Here is a 23,497-nt window from a genome sequence, read left to right on the forward strand (position 1 = left end):
TTTTTAAATTGATTTCGAAAAAAAAATTTTGATAATAATTTTTATATATTTAATTTTCAGAGCTTGTTGTTAATCCAAATATAACATATTTATATGTTTTTGGAATCAGCAAATGATGGAGAATAAGATGAACGTAAATTTGGATCGTTTTATAAAAAAAATAATTTTTTTACAATTTTCAGATTTTTAATGACCAAAGTCATTAATTAATTTTTAAGCCACCATGCTGAAATGCAATACCGAAGTCCGGGCTTCGTCGAAGATTACTTGACCAAAATTTCAACCAATTTGGTTGAAAAATGAGGGCGTGACAATGCCGCCTCAACTTTCACGAAAAGCCGGATATGACGTCATCAAAGACATTTATCGAAAAAATGAAAAAAACGTCCGGGGATATCATACCCAGAAACTCTCATGTCAAATTTCATAAAGATCGGTCCAGTAGTTTAGTCTGAATCGCTCTACACACACACACACACGCACAGACACACACACATACACCACGACCCTCGTCTCGATTCCCCCCTCGATGTTAAAACATTTAGTCATAACTTGACTAAATGTAAAAAGAAGGTTATTTAGTCTGCTGTTATTGTTGTTTTTCAGTTGTTTCCCTTCCTTGGAAATGTTTCGCGGAGTGGACAGAAAAGGGATTCTAGAGTGGCTAGAGAATTGCGATACATTTTTAATGCACTGGACTGGGAGGGAAAAGAAGAAACGAAAGCTTTATCTTGGACGGGAAGTGATGTCTGAAGAGGTTGGTTTAGGTGTTCTTGGATTTCTTGACTAAGAACGTGTAGAGGGCCGTGTCGTCAGGAACAAAGATCTTTTCAATCAATCAATCAAGGAGGCTTATATCGCGCATATTCCGTGGGTACAGTTCTAGGCGCTCTGCAGTGATGCCGTGTGAGATGAAATTTTATACGGCCAGTAATTGCAGCCATTTCGGCGCATATTTACCTTTCACGGCCTATTATTCCAAGTCACACGGGTATAGGTAGACAATTATTAACTGTGCCTAAGCAATTTTTGCCAGGAAAGACCCTTTTGTCAATCGTGGGATCTTTAACGTGCACACCCAATGTAGTGTACACGGGGGGGGAGTTCGGACACCGAAGAGAGTCTGCACACAAATTTGACTCTGAAATAAATTTCCGCCGAACCTGGGATCGAACTCACGCTGACAGCGACCAACTGAATACAAATCCAGCGCGCTATCCCCGCCCCAAGTTATAAACTTGTTAACAGACACTAAAACAACAAGATTATCTTCGTGGTTTGCAGGGTTCGACACTAGCGGGGGCGGGGGGCGGAACGCCCCAGAGTCATGTGTTCCGCCCCAAACATTGCTGAAGCTTGGGGCCCACTCCGCCCCAGGATAAATTCCAACAATGAAAAACCGAAAATTCTAATGCCAGAGCCAATCACTAAAAATCGCCAGTCAAAGTCGTCACTGAAATTTGCGTTACGATCAATGCCGCAGTCAAGAAAAGAAAACATTGAAATCGTCGAAGGACAATGCCGCAAGGGAAATAACTCCCAGATTGCGCTCTTTAGCGTGAGAGATAAGTATCGCCTTCAAATGCCAAACGCAAAATGTGGCGACACATCCCTCGTGTAAAAAGACATGGAAATGAAGATTCAAGATGAAGAACAGGGTGGAGAGAAACAAAAAAAGGAGACCGATGCAGCCAAAAGCGCGAAGCGCTGTCGTAATTTCAATGTCAAATGGTTGAAAGAATTTCCCTTGCTTCAGTACGATGAAGAAAAACAGACAATGCATTGCCGCACGTGAATACTGAGAGTGGGCCCCAGATTTTTGTTTTCCGCCCCAGCAATTTCCATCTCTGGGGCCAGTGTGGCCCCAGGCCAAATAAGTTAGTGTCGACCCCTGGTTTGCTTGCAGAATTCCGTGTGTGTGTGAGATAAAGGAAAGTTTTGTGCAATAACGCATACTTTGAGCACTTCTATGCCAAAATATCATTATTCTAGCAAAGGAACTGCTTCCGCAAAGGGAATAGTACCTAGTAAACGCTCACCCCAAACTTTTGGGCGAAATTGGGGCGGGGGGGCGTATACAAGGTAGTTTACGGTAGTACCCCTTTGGGTATAAAAAGTATGAATCTTCATTCAAGAAACACAAGGTAAGTTATAGTTGTACCTGTGATGTGAGGACACCTCCTATTTAGACATTATCGTTGTCCCTTTAATAAAAAAAATAAAATCTCTACCAAATAATTATATATACTGTATCTGCCATTGCAGGCCATCTCATTATCAATATATGGACACTTTTTGGTGGTCCAAAGGGTGGTCCAAAGGGTGTCCTTTCATCTCAGGCTCCACTGTACTTCTTTATTTAACTGTTACTTTTCAAGATAAAATGAGAATCCTTGATTTGTTGGCCAGTTTGAAGTAGTGAGCGCCATTTGTTGTTTTTCAGCGGTGTACAACTTCAAGCCAAATGGACAACACCAGCTACAGCTTGATGTCGGCGACACCGTCTACATTTTGGAGGAGACGACAGGTAACATCTATACAGTCTTATTGTTTGTACAGTGTCAACAGTGGAACCCCCCTTTTAAGACCTCAAACAATCTGAACAAATCGGGTCTTACAAGGGAGGGAGTCTCAAAAATCTAGGTAGATTTACAGAGGTTATATGTGACCCTCCACCACGAAATGAGTCGCATGTCACCTTTGCATAATTTTCATATTTTTACATTTTCCTAAAGAGTTTTGTATGCTCTATCCAGTGGTGAAAACCGTTTTAGAAAAGAGCGAAAACTGTTAGAGTTATAAGCCTGTGACTAAGGTGACCCTCACGCTGTTACCAGACACTCCCTAGACTTATATTGAGCCTAGCGCAGAACCGCGCGAGGTGACATGCGACTCATTTCGTGGTGGAGGGTCACATATATGAATAGAAAATCTGGAGAAGCAAGGTCTTAAAACGGAGGAAGTCCTAAATCAGAGTCTGAAATGGCCGGTTCCACTGTACGCTATTACATGTTTCAAATCAAATTAAGTCTTATGAACCCAGCATTGTGTGATGTAATCAAATAACATTCAATCATAATTTAGTGCATATTAATCGGCATCTGTACTGACAACTCCTGTAGAGAAGACGTTGTAATATACTGTAGTTATAGGATTGGGGGGGGGGGGGGTTCTTTTGTTATTTAGTCCTTTCACTGCATTCCATTACTGTTCTCATAACTTGTGATAGTGGAAGCATGTGCAATGTGGAATGGTCCTTATTTTTTTTTTTTTTTTAGGTGCTTGAGTAGTTCTGTGAATGTGATGGTAGTAGTTTTGTGCAATGTGACTCTAGGTTCAGGTGCTTGAGTAGATCTGTGATAGTCTGTTAATACTGTTGTTTTAAACTGTCTAACTGGCTAGATTACGATTATATAATTTTATGTGATGATCTGACTAAATGATAATAATTACGTGTACTACTTACTTTTAAATGGATTATAATTTTTAGGTATTGTTCTAGTATTCACTAATGTTGCATTGATATTACTGGCACCCCTTTTAAACTGATATGGTTTTTACCTTTACAAGGCGACGATGTGAATTTGTGATGTAGATATGTGGCTGGTTATGTGTGAGTATGTAAATAATTGTGTGTGTGTGTGTGTGTGTGAGTTGTGTCTGTGTGTGCATGACAGTGTAATGTACGTATGTATGCATGCATGGTGATGTGTGTCTGCATATGTGTCTGGTTGGTTTTTATTTTATTTTTACCGTGCCGTGCCAAGATGAAATCCTTTTGCAAAATTGGTGAATAAATATCTTGTATCTTGTATCTTGTATCATATCCTCTGTTATAAGCATGGTTAATGGAAAGCATGTTATTTCGTGAAGATCAGCAACAAGGCAAAACATACGGCCAGTCTTAGACTCAGATCCTACAGATACTGAGTGAAAATTTAGGGGTTGGTGGGCAGAGGTTAAATGTGAAAGTTGTCATGTTTGCTTTTATTGTTGTTTGTTGTTGATTTGACTATGATTCACCAAGGTTCACACTGACTTTTTATTTTGTATAATTTTAGTAAAGTTAATGACATTGCTGTGTCTGATTTGAGGCTATTATTTTGTTTATGTTTCAGATTGGTTTCGTGGGTATACTGCAAACAACAAAGCTCAAAAAGGAATCTTCCCAAGAAGTTACGTTCAAGTTAAAGAGGCAACTGTACATATAAGCGGGTATGTTATTTTGTTACTTTGAATTATATCCCTACTTGTTCTTTTTATCTTTCTTCTTCTTCTTCTGCGTTCGTGGGCTGAAACTCCCACGTACACTCGTGTTTTTTTCTTGTTTTTTTCTTTTGCGATCATCGTGTTGAATGAGATTTTCCCTGTCAGAGAGGGTGTGTAACTAAACGATTTCCAGCCAACAAAATAATAGATGCGTTTGGTGGGTTTGTCTGTCTGGTCTTGGTTGGTTGTTTTTAGAGCATCCTGGTTTATTTTGTATGTCTGTTCTCTTGAAGGTTTTTACAAAAAGTTCAAATATGACATGACCTATTTTTTTCTAACCAGAATGTTTATTCCTTCATTTGGCATATGTGCAGGTGGTTTTTACATTTAGTCAAGTTTTGACTAAATGTTTTAACGTAGAGGGGGGAATCGAGACGAGGGTGTGGTGTATGTGTGTGTGTGTGTGTGTGTGTGTGTGTGTGTGTGTAGAGCGATTTAGAGAAAACTACTAGACCGATCTTCATGAAATTTTACATGGGAGTTCCTGGGTATGATATCCCCAGACGTTTTTTTCATTTTTTTGATAAATGTCTTTGATGACGTCATATCCGGCTTTTCGTGAAAGTTGAGGCGGCACTGTCACGCTCTCATTTTTAAACCAAATTGGTTGAAATTTTGGTCAAGTAATCTTCGACGACGCCCGGACTTTGGTATTGCATTTCAGCTTGGAGGCTTACAAATTAATTAATGAGTTTGCTCATTAAAGTTGTCATTAAAATCGATTTTTTGCAAACAGATTTAAAATTGATTGCATCGTATTCTTCATGACATTCTGAATCTAAAAATATATACATATGTCATGTTTACTCTTAAAATGTGATCACAATTAACGAAAATAGATTCATTAGTCTTACGATTAAAATTTAAGAAATCGATCCAAAAATGATTTCATCTTATTCTTTATCGTTTCATGATTCCAAAAACATATAGATATGATAGGTTGTATTCAAAACAAGCTCAGAAAGTTAACACGAATACAGAAAAGCACGCTTTCTTGCTTAGCACAATACGCTACCGCGCTATTCTGGCGTGTGCATATCACTGCGTTTTGCACGTGGGAGGTGAGCGATTTCCTTCTCGCGCGGATTGACGAAGCTGTACTGTCTTGGTGAAAAAAATACAGTGCGTTCAGTTTCATTCCGTGAGTTCGACAGCTTGACTAAATGTAGTAATTTCGCCTTACGCGACTTGTTGGTTTTTGTTATCGTAATATTTGCTTACACTTTATAAAAATGTGTATGTGCAGGTCTCTTGAGACAGTCAAAAGCACAGAGCCCGCTCTTGTACAGGAACTGACAGAAGTGTTGCGAGAATGGCACGTCATATGGAAACAGCTCTTTATGGTTTGTATGGGTTTTTCTCCATGTGAAAGAAATGTCATTAGCTTCTTCTTCTGCATTCGTGGGCTGAAACTCCCATGTACACTCGTGTTTGTTTGTTTTTTTGCATGGGTGGAATTTTACGTGTATGACCGTTTTTTATCCCGCCATTTAGGCAGCCATATGCCGTTTTCGGAAGAAGCCTGCTGGGTATTTTCGTGTTTCTATAACCCACCAAACTCTGACATGGATTACAGGATCTTTTTCGTGCGCACTTGGTCTTGTGCTTGCGTGTACACACGGGGGTGTTCGGACACCGAGGAGAGTCTGCACACAAAGTTGACTCTGAGAAATAAATCTCTCGCCGAACGTGGGGACGAACTCACGCTGACAGCGGCCAACTGGATACAAATCCAGCGCGCTACCGACTGAGCTACATCCCCGCCCGTCATTAGCTTCAAACTGTAGCAGGTTCAGAAATGAGCTTATGGGTGTGGGACTCCGTTATGTTTTGCATGTCTTACCTAGTTTTCTTGGCGTTGCTTGCACTTTTGAGTTGTATTTTGATGAAGGTGTCTGGACTGACTCTTCTTAAAGAGAGCTATGTGTGCAAATAACCTCACTGTAAGCATAAAACTACATTAACTTGAGAGAGAAATGCATTGGTTGTAGCCTTATCTTAAAGCCACATGAGCTTTGCTTGATTCACAAGTGGATGAACGCTGTCTCCGCCATGAATACTAGAGTATGAGTTCAGTGGATGTTGCTTGACTTCTTCCTCTTCTTCTGCGTTCGTGGGCTGAAACTCCCATGCACACTTGTGTTTTTTGCACAAGTGGATTTTTATGTGTATGACGGTTTATAGGCAGCCATACACCGCTTTTTTTTTCGGGGGAGGGGGGGTCCTGACTTAAAACTTGGAGAAAAATAAAACTTTCTCATGATAGTATCGATTGAAATGATATGATTATTGTGCATGGTTTGCAGGACAAGAGTCCAGATGTGGAGAAGGTGAAGAAGATGATCCTGGACCTGATCGACTGGAGGAGCAAGCTGCTCACCCGCAAGTACACTGTGGTGGGTGGACAGTGAGCAATGGCAGGAATAATGCCTAGTGGTTGTTGAAGACATTGACACAGTGGAAGATATGCGGCTGTTAGGCAGGCCAGCGATATTTAGTGAAAGATGACCTTGAAGAAGTGTTTGTGTGTTATTCCTGCCCTAAGCGTCGTACTAAAATAAGTGCAGATAGAGAGATTTTATCCATGTGTATTACGGGGGGGGGGGGGGGGGGGGGGGGGGAATCAACCATCAAAAAAAGTGTGTGTGTGTTGATGTTTGTTTTCATGCCATGAGTTGAGTTCTAAATAAACTCAGTATTATTCAGTGGCTGTTGACATCTGGGATGTTGCATTCAAGTTAAGAGTGGATGTCTCTGCTAATATTCACATGATTACCAGTCTCCTTCCTTAGTACAGTGGAACCTGCGATGTGTGGCCCCTCTGATGGGAGGACACCTCCCTTTAAAGGACACATCCTTGGATCCCTCTATTATCTCTACCAAAATATACCTGTCATGACAGGCCGCCTGCAATGTAGGGACGTTTTGAACTGGTTCCAAGGGTGTCATTTCATCACAAATACCACTGTATGGTCATTTATTTTTCAGGTTAATCTTTTATCTCATGTGTAATTTGGTTGAATAATGCTGAAAGTCCTCATTTGGTTTTTTTCAACTCTGTCTCCAGGTGTATTTTTGTTTGATACTGGTTTTTAAGAATTGTGTAAAATACTTCGATTTTTTTTCTTCATTTCAGGATGAGCAAAGAGGCATTCAGCAGCAGGTGACGAACCTCATTGACAGCGGCAATGCGTGAGTGCTTTTTTTTTTTTTTTTTTTTTTTCAACATGGGTATTTGTCTAGCCTTATTAGGTCTCTTTCCTGTAAATAGGTATTTGAACTTTTCATGCTGAATGCTCAGAAATCCAAAACAAATAGACTACATGTACTAGCGTCCCAAAATCAACAAAATGTTTCTCTTCGTCTATGAGTAAGTGTTCCAATAATAAGCCTTCCTTGCTTTTGGATAAGGCATAGTCTTGCTCTTATATTAAATCTCGTGAAAGAAATATGGGGTTAAATTATACAACGGATGACTTTGGGAAACTTTTGTCTACATTGTTTTTGATAAGTACTAATGTCGATAATGCACTTTTAACCCAGCATTCCTAAAATGGCAGGTAAAATAGCAATCATCTATATAGGTAAGAGCCCACTCTTGCAAGAAAGAATAAAACCAACCCAATTACAAGTGGAAGTTGGAAGTTGCAGCCCATGAATGCAGAAGAAGAAGATGATGCTATGAACCTCCCAGTTTCTCAATTAGATTTAGAATGACGTGTGGTTTTGCTTTGGTTTTGCAGACTTCTTCGCTTGGATTTGGTGGTTAGAGATGACCATGGGAATGTTCTGGATCCGACCAAACACAGCACCATTGAGATCTACAGAAGAGTGAGTCTTTCAGAGTTCTGTTTGGTAGTGGCATTAGAATGTAATGGGTTGTCAGCGTTTTTCAGTTTTATTGTGTGTGTGGTGTATGTGTTATGTTTTGTCTTTCTTTGAGACAGTGTATGTGTATGAATAACTGTGTTACAATTTACATTTGTGTGTAAGATTTATGTGTCTTTTTTGTTGGGTTTGAGTAGTTATTGTCTTGTGTGATATGAATGAAAACAAGTCGCGTGAAGCGATATAAAAACATTTAGTCAATCGTTAACAAACTATAAAGATCAATAACCCCAAAAAACAGTTATCGCCAAGACTAGCTTCAGATAGTCTCGGCTAACCTGAAGACCTAGGCGGGTCACTCTCGTCTCCGCAAAGCATGCGACCGAAGTACTTACGGGACCTATTTTCTTCCATTCTGAGCACATTTTTAAAGTAAACATGACATATCTATATATTTTTGAATTCAGGAGAAGATGAGAAATACAATGCGATCATTTTATAACCCTAAGTGGAAAATTTGATTTTAATGACAACTTTAATGAGCAAACTTATTAACTTTTTTTTTTAAAATTTAATTTTTAAGCTTCCAAGCTGAAATGCAATCCCATAGTCCGGACTTCGTCAAAGATTGCTTGACCAAAATATCAATCAATTTGGTTGAAAAATGAGGGTGTGACAGTGCGGCCTCAACTTTTACTAAAAGCCAGATATGACGTCATCAAATATAGTTATCGAAAAAAACAAAAAACATGTGAAGTTTCATAAAGATCGGTCCAGTCGTTTTCTCAGAATCGTTCTACACGCACAAACACACACACACACACACACACATACACCACCACCCTCATCTCGATTCCTCCTCTTAGTTAAAACATTTAGTCAAAACTTGACTAAATGTAAAAATCATCCTAATAAAATACTGCCTACTGGTGTGTGTACCTTCTTATTTAGTGTGGTTTTGTGGAAGTGGGGGTGAAATTCATCATTGCTCACATATTATTTTGGTATGTATCGCTACTTCATTACATGTCTGTTAACACATTGTATGGCCCGTTAATCTATTATTAAATTACATTCTTATCCCAACTCACATCAAGCAATTTACTCCAGTTTAGTGCTAGGACGCTGAATAGCATCGCCTTGGTAACAAGGGGAGGTCACCCTAAAAAAGAGCTACCTTGACCCCTTAACATGACAAAGTCACGCGTGACTTCCTGACCTTGCCGCCATCTTTGAATCATTCACTCTCCAGCGATCTGTGTCTACAGACGTGTTTTGATTTTGCTCCGGCTTTCAGCCGGTTTGTCTGACTTCTGCCTTTGTCAGACCCTGCCTTGGTACTTGCACACGGTCCCTCTGCTCCTACTGTGTGTTTGGGTGAGCGTTTTTGTTGTTTGTTATCGTTTTTGTGACTTAGGTTTTGTCGAGTACTTAGCATTGTTTACACTTTTTTCTGTTCGTCATGTCGGATAAGGAAAAGAAGAATAACGCTAAGTCGGCGGCCGAGCCTTCTCCCACGAGGAAGTCTTCTCGTAAATCTAAGAACTCGTCAAGTCAAGCTTCGATTAGAGTCACTGACCCTTTGTCTAAATCCTCGTTTGATGTTGACATAGACTTGCCAGATTCTCCGGCTATGCCTAGTTTGCCGTTGTCTGCTTCACCGGTCTTGTCCGGTTCAGGTCCGGTCGGCGAGAAGCAGGATGTTTCTGCTATTTTGCACTCCTTGAGTGCTCAGATATCCTCTCTTTCAGCGGAGTTATCATCTACCAAGGCTGAGATGTTGTCTTTGCCCTCCGGCGTGGGGGGTGTGCGTTCCCTGGCCAGGGTGCGTGTTCCGCCCTCCTCCACTGTTACGTCTGCCGACGTACACGCCTCTTTTGATGGTAGCCGTGGTGTTTCCCTGCTGCGTTCAGCGGCTTCGTGGACTGACGACGATCAAGGTATTTATACTTCGCCAGTAACCGGGTTCTCCGGCCAAAACGAAGTGCGTGGTTTGGAGAGAGTAGCCACACCGGTTCGTGTGCGCGAAAGCTTAGGCCCTCGATCTACGTCGTTCCGATCGAGTGAACGTCTAGATCGAGGGAGAAGCCCAGACACGCGTTCGGTCTCTGACCGAACAGGGGAAGTGCATCCTCCTACACTCCCTAGAGGAACAGTGGGTGCGGCAGCACAGCTTTTACAGCTTTCCCCGCTTCCGCCTTACAGGCAGGAAGCAGTCCATAGAGACGTACCGCTTGGGTATAAAATCCCTCGTGTGGCGTCTCTTCCGGGCGACGCTTTGTCGGACTATGGTAGTCACGGCGGAAGTGTCGTTCCCGGATTCACGGAAGTGAGGGACTACCAGTCGGATTTTGGCACTTCCGTCCAGGGTGACGAGGAGGTCAACTTCCGCATACCGAATAAGCTTCCGCAAGCTCTGGCTTTAGCGGCGGAAGTGGCTTCTCGGTATTTTGAGGAGGGTGTGACGACGCCTTCCGGTTCAGTTGTTCAACCCTCTTCTGCTTTAGGGGATTTCCGGTCGACCAAGGACGAGAAACAGCAGTTCCGGTTTCGGGAATCCCCTTTAGTAGCGTTTGAGCTTTCAAGGCTTCTGGCCACTGGTCAGTCTGGTGGTGCTTCCCAAGCTGTCCCACTGTTAACAGCTCATTCTCAAGCTCCTGATTCTGTACAGGCTTATCTGGCTACATCGAGTGCGACCTCAGCTTTGCCTCATGGCGCTTCTAAGAGGTTACTGTCTTTTAATCCGGTCAACCTCATTGACTCGTATGCCTTGCCGCGTTCAACGCTTCCGGTCACTCCGGAACTCGCGGCACTTAGGCAGGATGGTTACAGTAGGGAGAGAGCAGTCCCTTACTCGGAGGCCTCTCTTCTGTCTCTGGAGGAGACTGGCAGGCGTCTGCTTGAATTGTCTTCTCTTTCTGAGACTCTGCAAAGATCTCTGTCAAGGTCTATAGCGTCGTCTTTAGATCCCTTCGTGTTTCGGGACGACGCTGTGGAGTTGGATGTCACTGTTCTGCTAGCCTCTCTGGCTAAGGTGTCGGCTGAACAGATGAATCTGTCGGCTCGCCTTTATGCTCACTCTATCCTTGCTCGGAGGTCGGCCTTCCTCACGGGGTCTCGGATTCAGGACAAGGTGACCATTGATTCTCTTAAGTCCTCTCCGTTTGTTGAGGGTGCGTTGCTTGGTCAGCCATCCTTGGATGCGCTTCGCAAGGAGACGCAGGATGCAAGGGATATGGCAATAGCTCAAATTGCACACCATGGTTTCACGCACCAGAGCAAGAACCAGACCTCTTCTAAGCCCCAGTCTTCGGGTTCGTTCAGAGGCAAGGCTCAGCGCCGAGGTTCTTCTTCTCGGGGTAGGGGCGGAGGTGCCCCTTACCCGAAGAGTGCTCCATCGTTTGGCAAATCGCGGGGGTCGGGGCGCAAGCCCCCCCCCCCCCCCAATGATGCCCCCCCGATCCACCGGCTCACCTGGCCCCCACCCCTTTGGTGGCGGGCGGCCCCACCAGGGCCCTACTGGCTTGGTTACTGCTAGTAAACAGCCAGTGGATAGTGAGCATCGTGCGTTCGGGGTTCCGGCTCCTCTGGTTAGACGGCAAGGCCCCGTTGACCAGGGTTCCTCCCTCTTTTCGTTTTCCAAAGAGGAGGGAGGCTCAGGAGGCCATTCAGGGAGAAGTCTACTCGTTGCTAGAGAAGCAAGCGATAGAGGAGGTGTTGGACCGCAATTCACCGGGATTCTACGGCAGAATTTTTGTGGTGCCAAAAGCCTCGGGCGCCTGGCGCCCAGTTTTAGATCTGTCTCCTTTGAACAAATTCCTCAGAGTGGTGAAGTTCCGCATGGAGACTCCGGCGTCGGTTCGGGACGCACTCAGGCCAGGGGACTGGGTGACGTCAATAGATTTAACCGACGCCTACTTCCACGTTCTCATTCATCCTGCTCACAGGAAGTGGCTGAGATTTCTATGGGGCAAGAAGATTTATCAGTTTCGGGCTCTGCCGTTCGGCTTATCCCTTGCACCATGGATATTCACGATGGTTGTCCGCCAGCTTGCCTCTCTGGTCAGACAGAAAGGGGTGCGTTTTCGGGCGTATCTCGACGACTGGCTTGTTCTCAGTCAGAGCTCGGGGTTGTGCGCGACACATACTCAGTGGGTGCTCGCACAGGCGCTGGAGCTGGGCTTTTCTATCAACCAGCTGAAGTCAGAACTCACGCCTTCTCAGGAGTTCACGTACTTGGGCATGACGTTCAACACTGTCGAGTGGCTGGTACGCCCTTCACAGAGAAGGGTAGACAAGTTGCAAAGTCTGATTCGAACTCTGTCCTTGAAAGACAAAGCGTCTGTACGTGTTCTGACCTCTCTTCTTGGCCAAATGGAGTCGATGGCCACTCTTGTGCCCTTAGGCAGAGTCCACAAGCGGCCATTTCAGGCCGCCCTGAGTTCGCTGTGGAAGCCTTCTCTTCAGGGCTGGGAGACGGTGGTCTCTCTCGAAAGCTGGTTTCGGCACACAACGAGGCAGTGGCTACTTCCCTGGATTTCACAGGGGGTGCCAATCTCGATGTCCCCTCCAGACGAGTTTCTGTTCACGGATGCGTCTATGGAGGGTTGGGGTGCCCATCTTTCTGTTCACACTGCGTCAGGCCTGTGGAGCGAGACGCAGAGTCGTTGGCACATCAATGCCCTAGAGCTAGAGGCTGTTTTCCTGGGACTCCAATCGTTTCTGTCTCTGGTCAGGAACAAACATATTCGGGTTCGCACAGACAACACGACCGTGGCGGCCTATATCAACAGACAGGGAGGCACTTTGTCTCTCACTCTCTCTGTCAGGGCATGTCAGATTCTGGCCTGGTGCAGCCAGCACCTGATTCTGTTGTCGGCGAAGTTCATTCCAGGCAAACTCAACGTCCTTGCGGACTGCCTCAGTCGTCCGTCGCGTACGTTGCACACGGAGTGGACTCTGACTCATCAGATCCTACAGCGTCTGTGGTTGCATTTCGGCAAGCCAACAGTCGATCTTTTTGCGACAAGATTCTCCCGCAGGCTCCAGGTCTTTGTCTCCCCCTTCCCAGATCCAGAGGCTTGGGAAACGAACGCCCTCGAAGTGGACTGGTCGCGCCTGATAGCTTATGCTTTCCCCCCGTTTCATCTCTTGGGGAAGGTGCTCAGGAAGGCGGAGCTGGAACAGCCTTGCTTGGTGTTGGTGGCCCCTTGGTGGCCCAGCCAACATTGGTTCCCCGACCTCCTTCGTCTCGCAGACGGCCCTCCCTTCTTTCTGGGCGTGAAAAAGGGAGATCTCGTGCAACCAAGGTCGGGGGTTCCTCACGAGAACCCCCAGTTCCTACGGCTTCACGCCTGGAAGCTGTCCAGGTATCGCTGCGCCGTTCTGGCGCCTCAGAGGCTACTTTAGGGTTTGTCCAAAAGGCCCATAGGGAATCGACCAGCACTGTTTATGCTTCTCACTGGTTAAATTGGACAAAGTGGTGTTCGGAGAATGGAGTTTCCGCTACTTCTCCTCGCTCTATGCATGTAGCAAATCATCTCTCGTGTTTGGCTGCTCAGGGCTTGGCTCCTTCTTCTTTGAGAGTCAGGCGCTCAGCCATTTCTTCTACTCTGAAGCAATTAGGGCATAGCATTAACCTGGGAGGTGTCATTGCTAGTGTTATTAAGGGGGCAGCGATTGGTTTTGCGAAGGCTAAGTCTCCTCTTCCCGCGTGGGACTTATTTTTGGTATTGAAGTTTCTAGCCTCACCGGACTTTGAACCTTTAGCTTCAGCGAGCTTAGCTAACCTGACTCGTAAAGCATTGTTCCTCGTTTTGTTAGCCTCTGCCCGTAGAGGCAGTGAGGTGCACGCTCTCTCAGGCCTGGCTAAGGATATTTCTTTTGAGAGCGATGGCTCTGTCGTTTTAAGATTTAGGCCAGAGTTCCTTGCCAAAAATCAAAAACCTGGTCGGTCTTCTCCTGTTATTCGCATCCCTCCTTTAAGTAGGATTCTCGCGTCTGGTGACCCTGATTTGGTAAATTGTCCCGTTCGTACTCTCACCAGCTACTTATCCCGTACCACTCCTATTAGGTCTAGGGACCAAAAACTGCTCTTCATCTCAATTAACGCAGAACGGAGCAAGGACGTGTCGCGGGTCACTTTGGCAAGATGGGTCTCTACGCTGATTAAACAAGCGTATGCGTGGTGGCACAGTCAAGTTGGCATTGGGTATTCTGTCCTACCTATGACGTCGTCAAGGACGCACGAAGCCAGGGCCTGGGCTACTTCTCTGGCAGTCCTCCGCTCAGGCAGGCTAGCAGAGGTCCTAGACGCTGCCTACTGGAAGTCGCAGGATGTTTTCATCAACTTCTACCTGCGAGATGTGGCCAGCACTCGTCATGATGGCAGTAGCTCCCTACCAGCCATTGTCGCGGCTGGACAAGTCTTACCTTCTGTCTGAGGTAAGTGGAATTTTGTTTCCCCGCCTCCTTCATTAGCATTCTGCTTGATGTGAGTTGGGATAAGAATGTAATTTAATTGAAAATTTTCATCTAAATTTTAATTTGATTATATACTTACCCAACTCACATAGTTGATACCCGCCCGCCTGCCCCGCTTTTTGGGGTTTTTATGGGGGTTTTTTCCTAAAAAAGAGGGAAATTTTTTCTATGTTCGCTTTCGATTGAATGATTCAAAGATGGCGGCAAGGTCAGGAAGTCACGCGTGACTTTGTCATGTTAAGGGGTCAAGGTAGCTCTTTTTTAGGGTGACCTCCCCTTGTTACCAAGGCGATGCTATTCAGCGTCCTAGCACTAAACTGGAGTAAATTGCTTGATGTGAGTTGGGTAAGTATATAATCAAATTAAAATTTAGATGAAAATTTTCAAATTGTCCAAGCACTTTAACAGTATTTCAAGTTGTTCACAGAAGTGTAAAAACTACTTACTATTTACTCGTGTGTTGTGATGTTTGTTTGCAGAGGTGCAGGAGTTACTTACTCTTTTCTGACATGACTGATTGTTGGCTGTTTTCATGTGTGTTATGTAGAACAAGTAGATGATGTACGCCTTACCTTCGTATGAGAGTGATGTTCTTTTTGTTAATCATCTTGCATGTGCTTACGGTCATTTTGCTGTTTTACAGCATGTTGATGCGGCTGAACAAATACGAAAACGTTCGGTAAGTTTCAGAGCTCTTTTGTTGCATGTTTGTACAGTCAAACCTGACTACAATGACGACCGGCAGATCGGCCAAAATTGTTCATTATAGACAGGTGGTTGCTATAGGAAGTGGAATTATAACAAATAAAAAATCTTCAGGGATTCTTTTGGGTGGTCATTTTGGGCAGGTTGTCGTTACTGAGAGGTGGTTGTTGTTACTGAGAGGTGGTTGTTGTTACTGAGAGGTGGTTGTTGTTACTGAGAGGTGGTTGTCGTTACTGAGAGGTGGTTGTCGTTACTGAGAGGTGGTTGTCGTTACTGAGAGGTGGTTGTCGTTGCTGAGAGGTGGTTGTTGCTGAGAGGTGGTTGTTGTTGCTGAGAGGTGGTTGTCATTACTGAGAGGTGGTTGTCGTTACTGAGAGGTGGTTGTTGTAACTGAGAGGTGGTTGTGGTTACTGAGAGGTGGTTGTTGTTACTGAGAGGTGGTTGTTGTAACTGAGAGGTGGTTGTTGTAACTGAGAGGTGGTTGTCGTTCCTGAGAGGTGGTTGTCGTTACTGAGAGGTGGTTGTCGTTACTGAGAGGTGGTTGTCGTTACTGAGAGGTGGTTGTCGTTACTGAGAGGTGGTTGTTGTTACTGAGAGGTGGTTGTTGTTACTGAGAGGTGGTTGTTGTAACTGAGAGGTGGTTGTCGTTACTGAGAGGTGGTTGTCGTTACTGAGAGGTGGTTGTCGCTACTGAGAGGTGGTTGTTGTTACTGAGAGGTGGTTGTTGTTACTGAGAGGTGGTTGTCGTTACTGAGAGGTGGTTGTCGTTACTGAGAGGTGATTGTCGTTACTGAGAGGTGGTTGTCGTTACTGAGAGGTGGTTGTTGTTACTGAGAGGTAGTTGTTGTTACTGAGAGGTGGTTGCCACAGTATGTTTGACTGTACTATGATCTGATTTGAAAGTGTGTTTTTGTGTTTGTACTAAGCTTAGTGATTGTACAGTGGAACCCCCCTAAGAACATCTAAAATCCCACAGAAAATCAGGTCGTAGAAAGGAGGCAGTCTTTCTATGGTTTTAAGTTTACAGAGGCAATGAACAGAAATATGAAAAAGCAATGTTCTTGAAACAGAAGGGGGTGTGTGGGTGGTCTTGAAAGTGGGTTCCATTGTATGCATGTATGTTTCTGATTTGTTTGCTATGGTTTAGCAGCAATCCATGTATGTTTCTGATTTGTTTGCTATGGTTTAGCAGCAATCCATGTATGTTTCTGATTTTGTAGGAAGGTTAAAGAACCATTTTACCCTGAAAATCATTTTGTGAGTTTCTTATTTGCTGTTTTACTGGTTTATTGTTGACTCACATGCGAAGCAAAAGTGAGTCTATGTACTCACCCGAGTCGTCCGTCCGTCCGTCCGTCCCGGCGTCCGTCCGGAAAACTTTAACGTTGGATATTTCTTGGACACTATTAAGTCTATCAACACCTGATGTGGCCTGATGGTGTATGGTTACAAGATCTCAAAAAACATGTGCGGCAACTTGACCTCACTTCAAGTTCAAGGTCACAGGGGCCGTAATTGTTGTCTTAAAAACGACCATTTTTCACATTTTCGCATTTTTTTCTGAAGTTATTGAGAATGGCAACCTTAGCTATGTATGCTATACAGGGCAATGTAAGCCCTATCTTTGGACACCAGTTTGGTTGACCTTGCTTCAAGGTCAAGGTCGCAAGGGTCCTTTAAAGTTGGATTGTATACATATTTTGAAGTGACCTTGACCCTGAACTATGGAAGATAACTGTTTCAAACTTAAAAATTATGTGGGGCACATGTTATGCTTTCATCATGAGACACATTTGGTCACATATGATCAAGGTCAAGGTCACTTTGACCCTTATGAAATGTGACCAAAATAAGGTAGTGAACCACTAAAAGTGACCATATCTCATGGTAGAAAGAGCCAATAAGCACCATTGTACTTCCTATGTCTTGAATTAACAGCTTTGTGTTGCATGACCTTGGATGACCTTGACCTTGGGTCAAGGTCACATGTATTTTGGTAGGAAAAATGTGTAAAGCAGTTCTTAGTGTATGATGTCATTGCTAGGTTTAGTTATTTGACCTTGACCCTGAAGGTCAAGGTCATGTGAAGGTCAAGGTCAAGCATGTGAGTCGTATGGGCTTTGCCCTTCTTGTTTGTTGTTGTTTTTTGTTTGTTTGTGATTGATCTTTTGTGTGTGTGTGTGTGTTTGTGTGTGTAATAGCACAGCAGATGTGATTTCAGTGGTATTTTGTTCCTTGTAACAGAGTATGCATGAATCAGAGAGTGAGACCCGACCATCCTGGCCCTCCAGCTTCAACTTGTACGTCATGCTGAGAAACTTTGTCTGCAAGATCGGTGAAGACGCTGACATTCTCATGAACATCTTTGACTCCAAAGAGGGACGGTTCATCAGGTATGTGCGGGTTATTTGTACATATATGTGAGACTTTCTGTGTCAACCAGAACGATACGGGTGTCTTTTGAAAAAAAAAATTGGACTCTGACATAAGAATGGGAAAATTTTTTCTCTTCTTTTTTCTTTACTGTTCTGTTTGTTATTTCAAGTTGTTCCTTATTGGACTGAGGGTTTATACCATTTTGATTTAGTTACATAACTGGTGAATAGTCAACAGCTGCTTTTGATTATAAGATTATTGTGGGTGTCAAATGATCAGATTGTCTGCATGATATACATCATTAAGTATTCTCTTTGACAACACCCCCGCCCCCCCCCCCCCCCCCCCCCCCAAATGATGAGAACCTAAACTTCACGTCAAAGATCACAAAGAAAGCGGTCCACGATACCATACCTTTACGACATTGGAAGGGGTTCAGGACTTGATGATTGCAATGACTGGCGTAAAACACCATGATGATTATGCTTGCCCCTATCTGTATGATGTTGTTTGCAAGATCATCATGAGCAATCATTGCAAGCCTTAGTTAAGATGCGGATATGCTTGTATAGTAATTGTATGTGCATAGTAATGATAAAGACTGCAGTGTAACAATGGTTACCTTTCAGTGAGAACTACCTGGTCCGGTGGAGCAAGCATGGCGTGCCCAAAGATATTGACATGCTCAACAACTTCAGGGTGGTCTTTACGGTAAGATATTTTAACAATATTAACAGCTATTGTGTTTTCAGCGTAGCAATAGGGTCCGATATTTAGACGAGACAAGTATATTGCCGACGAGTCGAAGACGAGTCGCATTATACTTGTTCGAGTCTAAATATCGGACCCTATTGCTACGCTGAAAATACAATAGCGATTATATAGCTGTTCTGACCTTGATTTGTTGTTCCAAACTTACAAAATGACAGTTTTTGCGTCGATGCGTTGATCTCAGGTTTTGATAGCAGACGCCTTTTCTTATGCGTGCCACACTGACTTTGGGAAAAAACCTCGATTTGACAACACAGCTGTTAAACAGCTTTTTATTAGTTCATTCGAATACAACAAAAAGAAGTTTGAGTGTTTTTAATTTTGAACAAGACTACTTATGAAGAAGACCAAAACACAACATCAACGGAAAACTAGAAACAACTGAAGAACTAGGATGCAACAAGGGGAGGAGAAGAGAACAGCTAATCCGTACAATGCGAGCAGACGGCAGCGAAGTTTTCAGTTTGGGTGAATGGCATTTATACTTGTCTCGTTATGAAGCGAATTTTTCAACCTCAGTTATAAACGACTACATGAATGTTAGTGCCATGGGTTGTACATCAATACTTCAGAGGAGAAGTGGGGTATTTAGTGTGGAGTTACGAGATAAGAAAAGCCGAATGCGAAAGTTTGTGTCAGTCGGCAACTGAGCTCACACAGGCACACAAAAACGGCTGCTTTCCGTTTTACTCCCCTGTTTGTACTACATCTTTTGACTTTGGGCATTTTGTGGTGTTTAGGGACAGAAAATAATTGGTTTAGTCCTGTTTCATCGGGAAGTTAGCAGAAAAGGGTATGCTATCGACATTTGTAAAGCTGAAAAACATTCCCGTGAAGAATTTCAAGTTCTCAGTGTCTGGCTGTTGTCGATTGAAACATCGTGTGGTACAGATGGGTAAACCGGAACCATGCGTCTTTGTCATTGCCAATATGCTTTTGGATATTGGCAAAAATGGCCGACTTCCGTTGCATTATGCTTTGATGATCGGAAGAGACCATCCAATCACAGCCCCCGAATTCCCCCACATGCCCATCAGAATAGCTATATTCTTCTTTGATGAAAGATTTTAGATGCCGTTTTTCAGGTTCACCTACATGATGGCCTAGTATTGCTTTCAACTTATGCATTTTTTGAAAAGGTATAAGACGACATGAAGAAAACTGTACAGATATGTTTTGTTTTGAAATTTGGTCAGCTTGTTGGCACAGCTGTGTTTTCGGTAACTGTTCATAGAGATACACCTGTTTTACTGTTATGCTTCTTCTGCTTCTTCTTCTGCGTTCGTGGGCTGAAACTCCCACATACACTCGTGTTTTTGCAGGAGTGGAATTTTACGTGTATGACCGTTTTTACCCCGCCATTTAGGCAGCCATACGCCGCTTTCGGAGCTTATGCTAACCTCTATCATGAATTTAGGCGATATGGAATCTACAGGTGAAAATTGAAAAAACAAGAAAGGTAATTTTGTTGAATGTTTAATTAAAGACAAAATGAAACATTCACAAAAGAATGTCAACTTAATGTCTTTGTAGTGGATGGACATACATATGATAATGAGACAATCAAAAGACCGTAGTAAAGCATTGGCTGTTCAATATCAAGAGAGTGGAGTGAAGGAGAAAATGTTATAAATTGTCATTGTTGTATGTGTGTTTATGTGCAGGATCTTGGGTCCCGAGACAGAAACCGAGAGAAGGTGTTTTTGGTGTTTCAAATCATCAGAATAGGTAAGACTATATTTCCTCATGGTTAAGATGAGACTTTATCCTGTCATCTTTAAGACGTAAAGATTTTTATTCTTTTGTGAGATGATCTTGACTTTTAAATAATTGCTCTAATTGTAAATACAGACGTGACTGATAGCCTTCAGGCTAGCATATTAATACAGTGGTACCTCTATATAACGACTTTGAAAATGTTACCGAAATTCGGTCGTAATTTGGAGGGGTCGTAATATGGAGGAGTTGGTTTATGTTCATGTCCGGTCCGTCACTGATCCGGATTGAATGACATGGGCGTTTTGATTGATGCCGCCCACAAAGTATGGTAACCAGTTTTCTATTCAATTAATTACCCACACAAAGTTTGCTTGCCGCGTAACTATTCAAGAGTTAAGGTTTGCAATAAACACACTGAGGTCGAACAAAAGCATTCGGTCCCAAAGCATGCACATCGTTGACGATGTCGATAACATTACCAGTTACTAATCACAGTCATACGATACCCAGCAAGGATTTGGTTAAAAACAAAGACACAGTGTCCCAAACGCAAGGTACCTAACGTAAAGAACGGCGGCAGTGTGTTGAAACTGATGTAAAATTGTAGCGAAAAGCGTCAGTTTTCACGATGAAACACTCGCTCCTTCAAGGAACATCATTGCACTTCGGACTGTCCAGAGAGTTGAGTAATTTAGGACACTCCACTACTCATCTTCAAACTTCACTGACGGGATTCTGAGGAGAATTTATTGATTCAACCAAACGCGCGGTTGTATATCGCGTCACTCGGTCACGGATCAGGGAAAGCAAAAAAAAGTTCCAGATTTCGAAACTATGTTCTGGCGTCGGCCATTTTTAGCTTGACTAAAACAGACCTGGGAACCCATTTGATTTCGCCGTATTTTGTACGCATGATTGTCGAGAATACGATCAGTACGGTCAGTGGACAAAAAATATGACGAGAAAAATTCCTAGACAACTTTTCTTCACTCGCCCATCCCGAAGCCGATCCAGTATTTTGTCACATGATTACAGTTTTTGTCAGTAAACATTGAAAAAAACATTTGTTTTAAATGTATAGTTAAACTTAATTAACGGTGTGACGGCATCACGGATGTTCAAACGCTGTGTGGAGTACGCATATTTTTCTGAAAATACACCAAGTTTGTTTGAGAATACTCGAAGTGCAAAACAGGGGTTCCCAGGTCCGCAAAAACACTTGCACGTGCTTCGCTGACGTACATCGCAAAATTTCATGACGTCACCACAACTTTCGGTTTTGGTTCGATGTGCGAATTACTTTCATGATGTTTCTGTAGTCTGTAACTTTGCGTGTTGTCAGGTAAGAGTTACTGCACAGGTCTGTGCGAAATCAAGCAGAGATCTTGCAAATGAGCTTTATCTAGAGTCATAATAAAGTAATGACCTGAAATAGAAATGAAAACCCGTGGCTTCAGCTGTTTGCGTGCCGAAGTGATGTTGTACACGGAAAGGATTTCCGCAAGTTTTGAGCGTCCGTATCGCGCACTGACTCGACTGGCGATATAATTAGAGTAAACCAAACCCATGATAATTTTGGGAAAAGTCGTTATAAGTCCATGTATGGACGGTCGTATGTCGTATCAGAGAGGGGGACGTAATACGGAGGTGAGAAATACTTAGACAAAGAAGAAGAAAAAATCCGTCGGAGAAAAGTCGGTCGTATTATTGAGGGACCCGTAAAAGAGAGGGGTGGTAAAGAGAGGTACCACTGTAAAGAGAGGTACCACTGTAAAGAGAGGTACCACTGTAAATAGAGGTACCACTGTATGTCATTTTCAGACTTGTAATTTTAATAAATATTTAAATATTACAAATTGAGGGGTTTACAAACTAACTAAGGGGTCCTTAATGTCCTCACAGGAAATTTTCCTTTTAGGGACATGAGTTGATGATACGCTAAAATGAGGGGTTTGTGTTGTGGAAATTATGTATAAGGGAGTGGGTCGGAGACCAAGTCCTGACAACAGTGGAATGAGGCAGCAGAATTGCCACTGCTGGGTTTTGTATGTGCTGGTGTGGTATATATTTACGAGATGATTTGTAAGTGCAGACCTGGGAACCCATTTGATTTCGCCGTATTTTGTACACGTGATTGTCTAGAATACGATCAATACGGTCAGTTGAAAAAAATATACGACGAGAAAAATTCCAAGACTACTTTTCTTCATAAGCGCATCCTGAAGGCGATCCAGTATTTTGACACGTACTTACAGTTTTTGTCAGTAAACATTGCAAAAAGTATTTGTTTTAAATGTACAGCTGTCCCTCTCATGAACGGACACCCTGAGGCCATAGCAAATCGGTCCTTACATTGCAGGTAGCCGGTCAAGGGAGGGGTGACCACACCACCCCCCTCCCCCATACACCCACAGACAAAGACGCACAAACAAACTGATTGAATCTATGCTAGCCACTACTTGTGGCTACGAAACGATAACATCGAACTCCTAATATTATTTAGACGTTCTGTAAAAAAAAAAAAAATGCACTCGCCATGCACTGACATCATATGAAAACAGCCATACAAACAACGCACAGAGGCACGTGTGTGCAGATGCTTTGCGAGAAAAAGCATTATAAACCTGTTTGAATAACAACCAGCACATAGAGCTGCATGTCATAATTATTTTCTTCTTGCCTGGCTTTATTGGTTTAAACAGAACTTTATTCAATTTTAATCATGACAAGAACAATGCATGGATGATTACATACTCAAGCATATAATGCTTATTTTAAGCAATCATAATAATTACAAAACAAGGGTTAGCATGATGGCGGAATAAATACATTAACTCATTTCAGGAAACGAAGAAACAAAACAAAAACAAAACAGATACACAGACAAGCAGAAAATGGGAAGGGGTTGGTGATACAGGAGGTGGGGAAAGGGCACGAGAGAACAGGAATAGGAGTTAAGCCCACAGCCGAACCACGCCGAACCAGCTCGTCGAACGCTCGGCGAACATTCCACCGAACCAGTTCTGTGTACTGGCTTTATTGACTGCATGCTGATCCTGTGGCAGTGACTTTTCACTCTTCAGTTGAAAAAACCATTCCAGTACACCACACTCTCACATTCCCTCACTGCCTACCATAAAGCCCTGACAACTGATCCTTGGAAATAGTATGAAAATAGAATGGAAGAGTATACCTCTTTGTTTCTCTCCAGTGCTCTTTCTGCTGACAGTGACACCAGGCACCCCATTGAGTCTTGCCAGCTACCCCCACCCCACCCCACCTCTCTCTCTGTCTCTCCCTCCCCCCAGCCACGAACTGGGCAGAGAGGTGTCAGCTAATTGAGGCC

The 23,497-nt window shown here is 43.4% G+C and overlaps 1 protein-coding gene across 18 annotated transcripts in view; it reads left to right on the forward strand.

Annotated features, from left to right (window-relative positions):
* LOC138982785 (dedicator of cytokinesis protein 1-like) overlaps positions 1–23,497 on the forward strand; it is a 120,366-nt gene that overhangs the window by 1,890 nt on the left and 94,979 nt on the right. For all 18 annotated transcript variants that reach the window (XR_011460976.1, XM_070356113.1, XM_070356112.1 and 15 more), the window contains exons 2-11: positions 2,444–2,527; positions 4,119–4,215; positions 5,516–5,612; positions 6,576–6,665; positions 7,406–7,461; positions 8,013–8,100; positions 15,224–15,259; positions 17,530–17,678; positions 18,291–18,372; positions 20,097–20,160. Coding sequence is in view for 17 of the 18 variants with exons in the window: in XM_070356113.1 (XP_070212214.1) it covers positions 2,444–2,527; positions 4,119–4,215; positions 5,516–5,612; positions 6,576–6,665; positions 7,406–7,461; positions 8,013–8,100; positions 15,224–15,259; positions 17,530–17,678; positions 18,291–18,372; positions 20,097–20,160 (843 nt within the window). In the remaining variant the exon portion in view is untranslated. The remainder of the gene's footprint in view (positions 1–2,443; positions 2,528–4,118; positions 4,216–5,515; positions 5,613–6,575; positions 6,666–7,405; positions 7,462–8,012; positions 8,101–15,223; positions 15,260–17,529; positions 17,679–18,290; positions 18,373–20,096; positions 20,161–23,497) is intronic.

Source organism: Littorina saxatilis, linkage group LG12 (genome assembly GCF_037325665.1).
Source record: "Littorina saxatilis isolate snail1 linkage group LG12, US_GU_Lsax_2.0, whole genome shotgun sequence".
In the NCBI taxonomy this organism is placed as follows: domain Eukaryota; kingdom Metazoa; phylum Mollusca; class Gastropoda; order Littorinimorpha; family Littorinidae; genus Littorina; species Littorina saxatilis.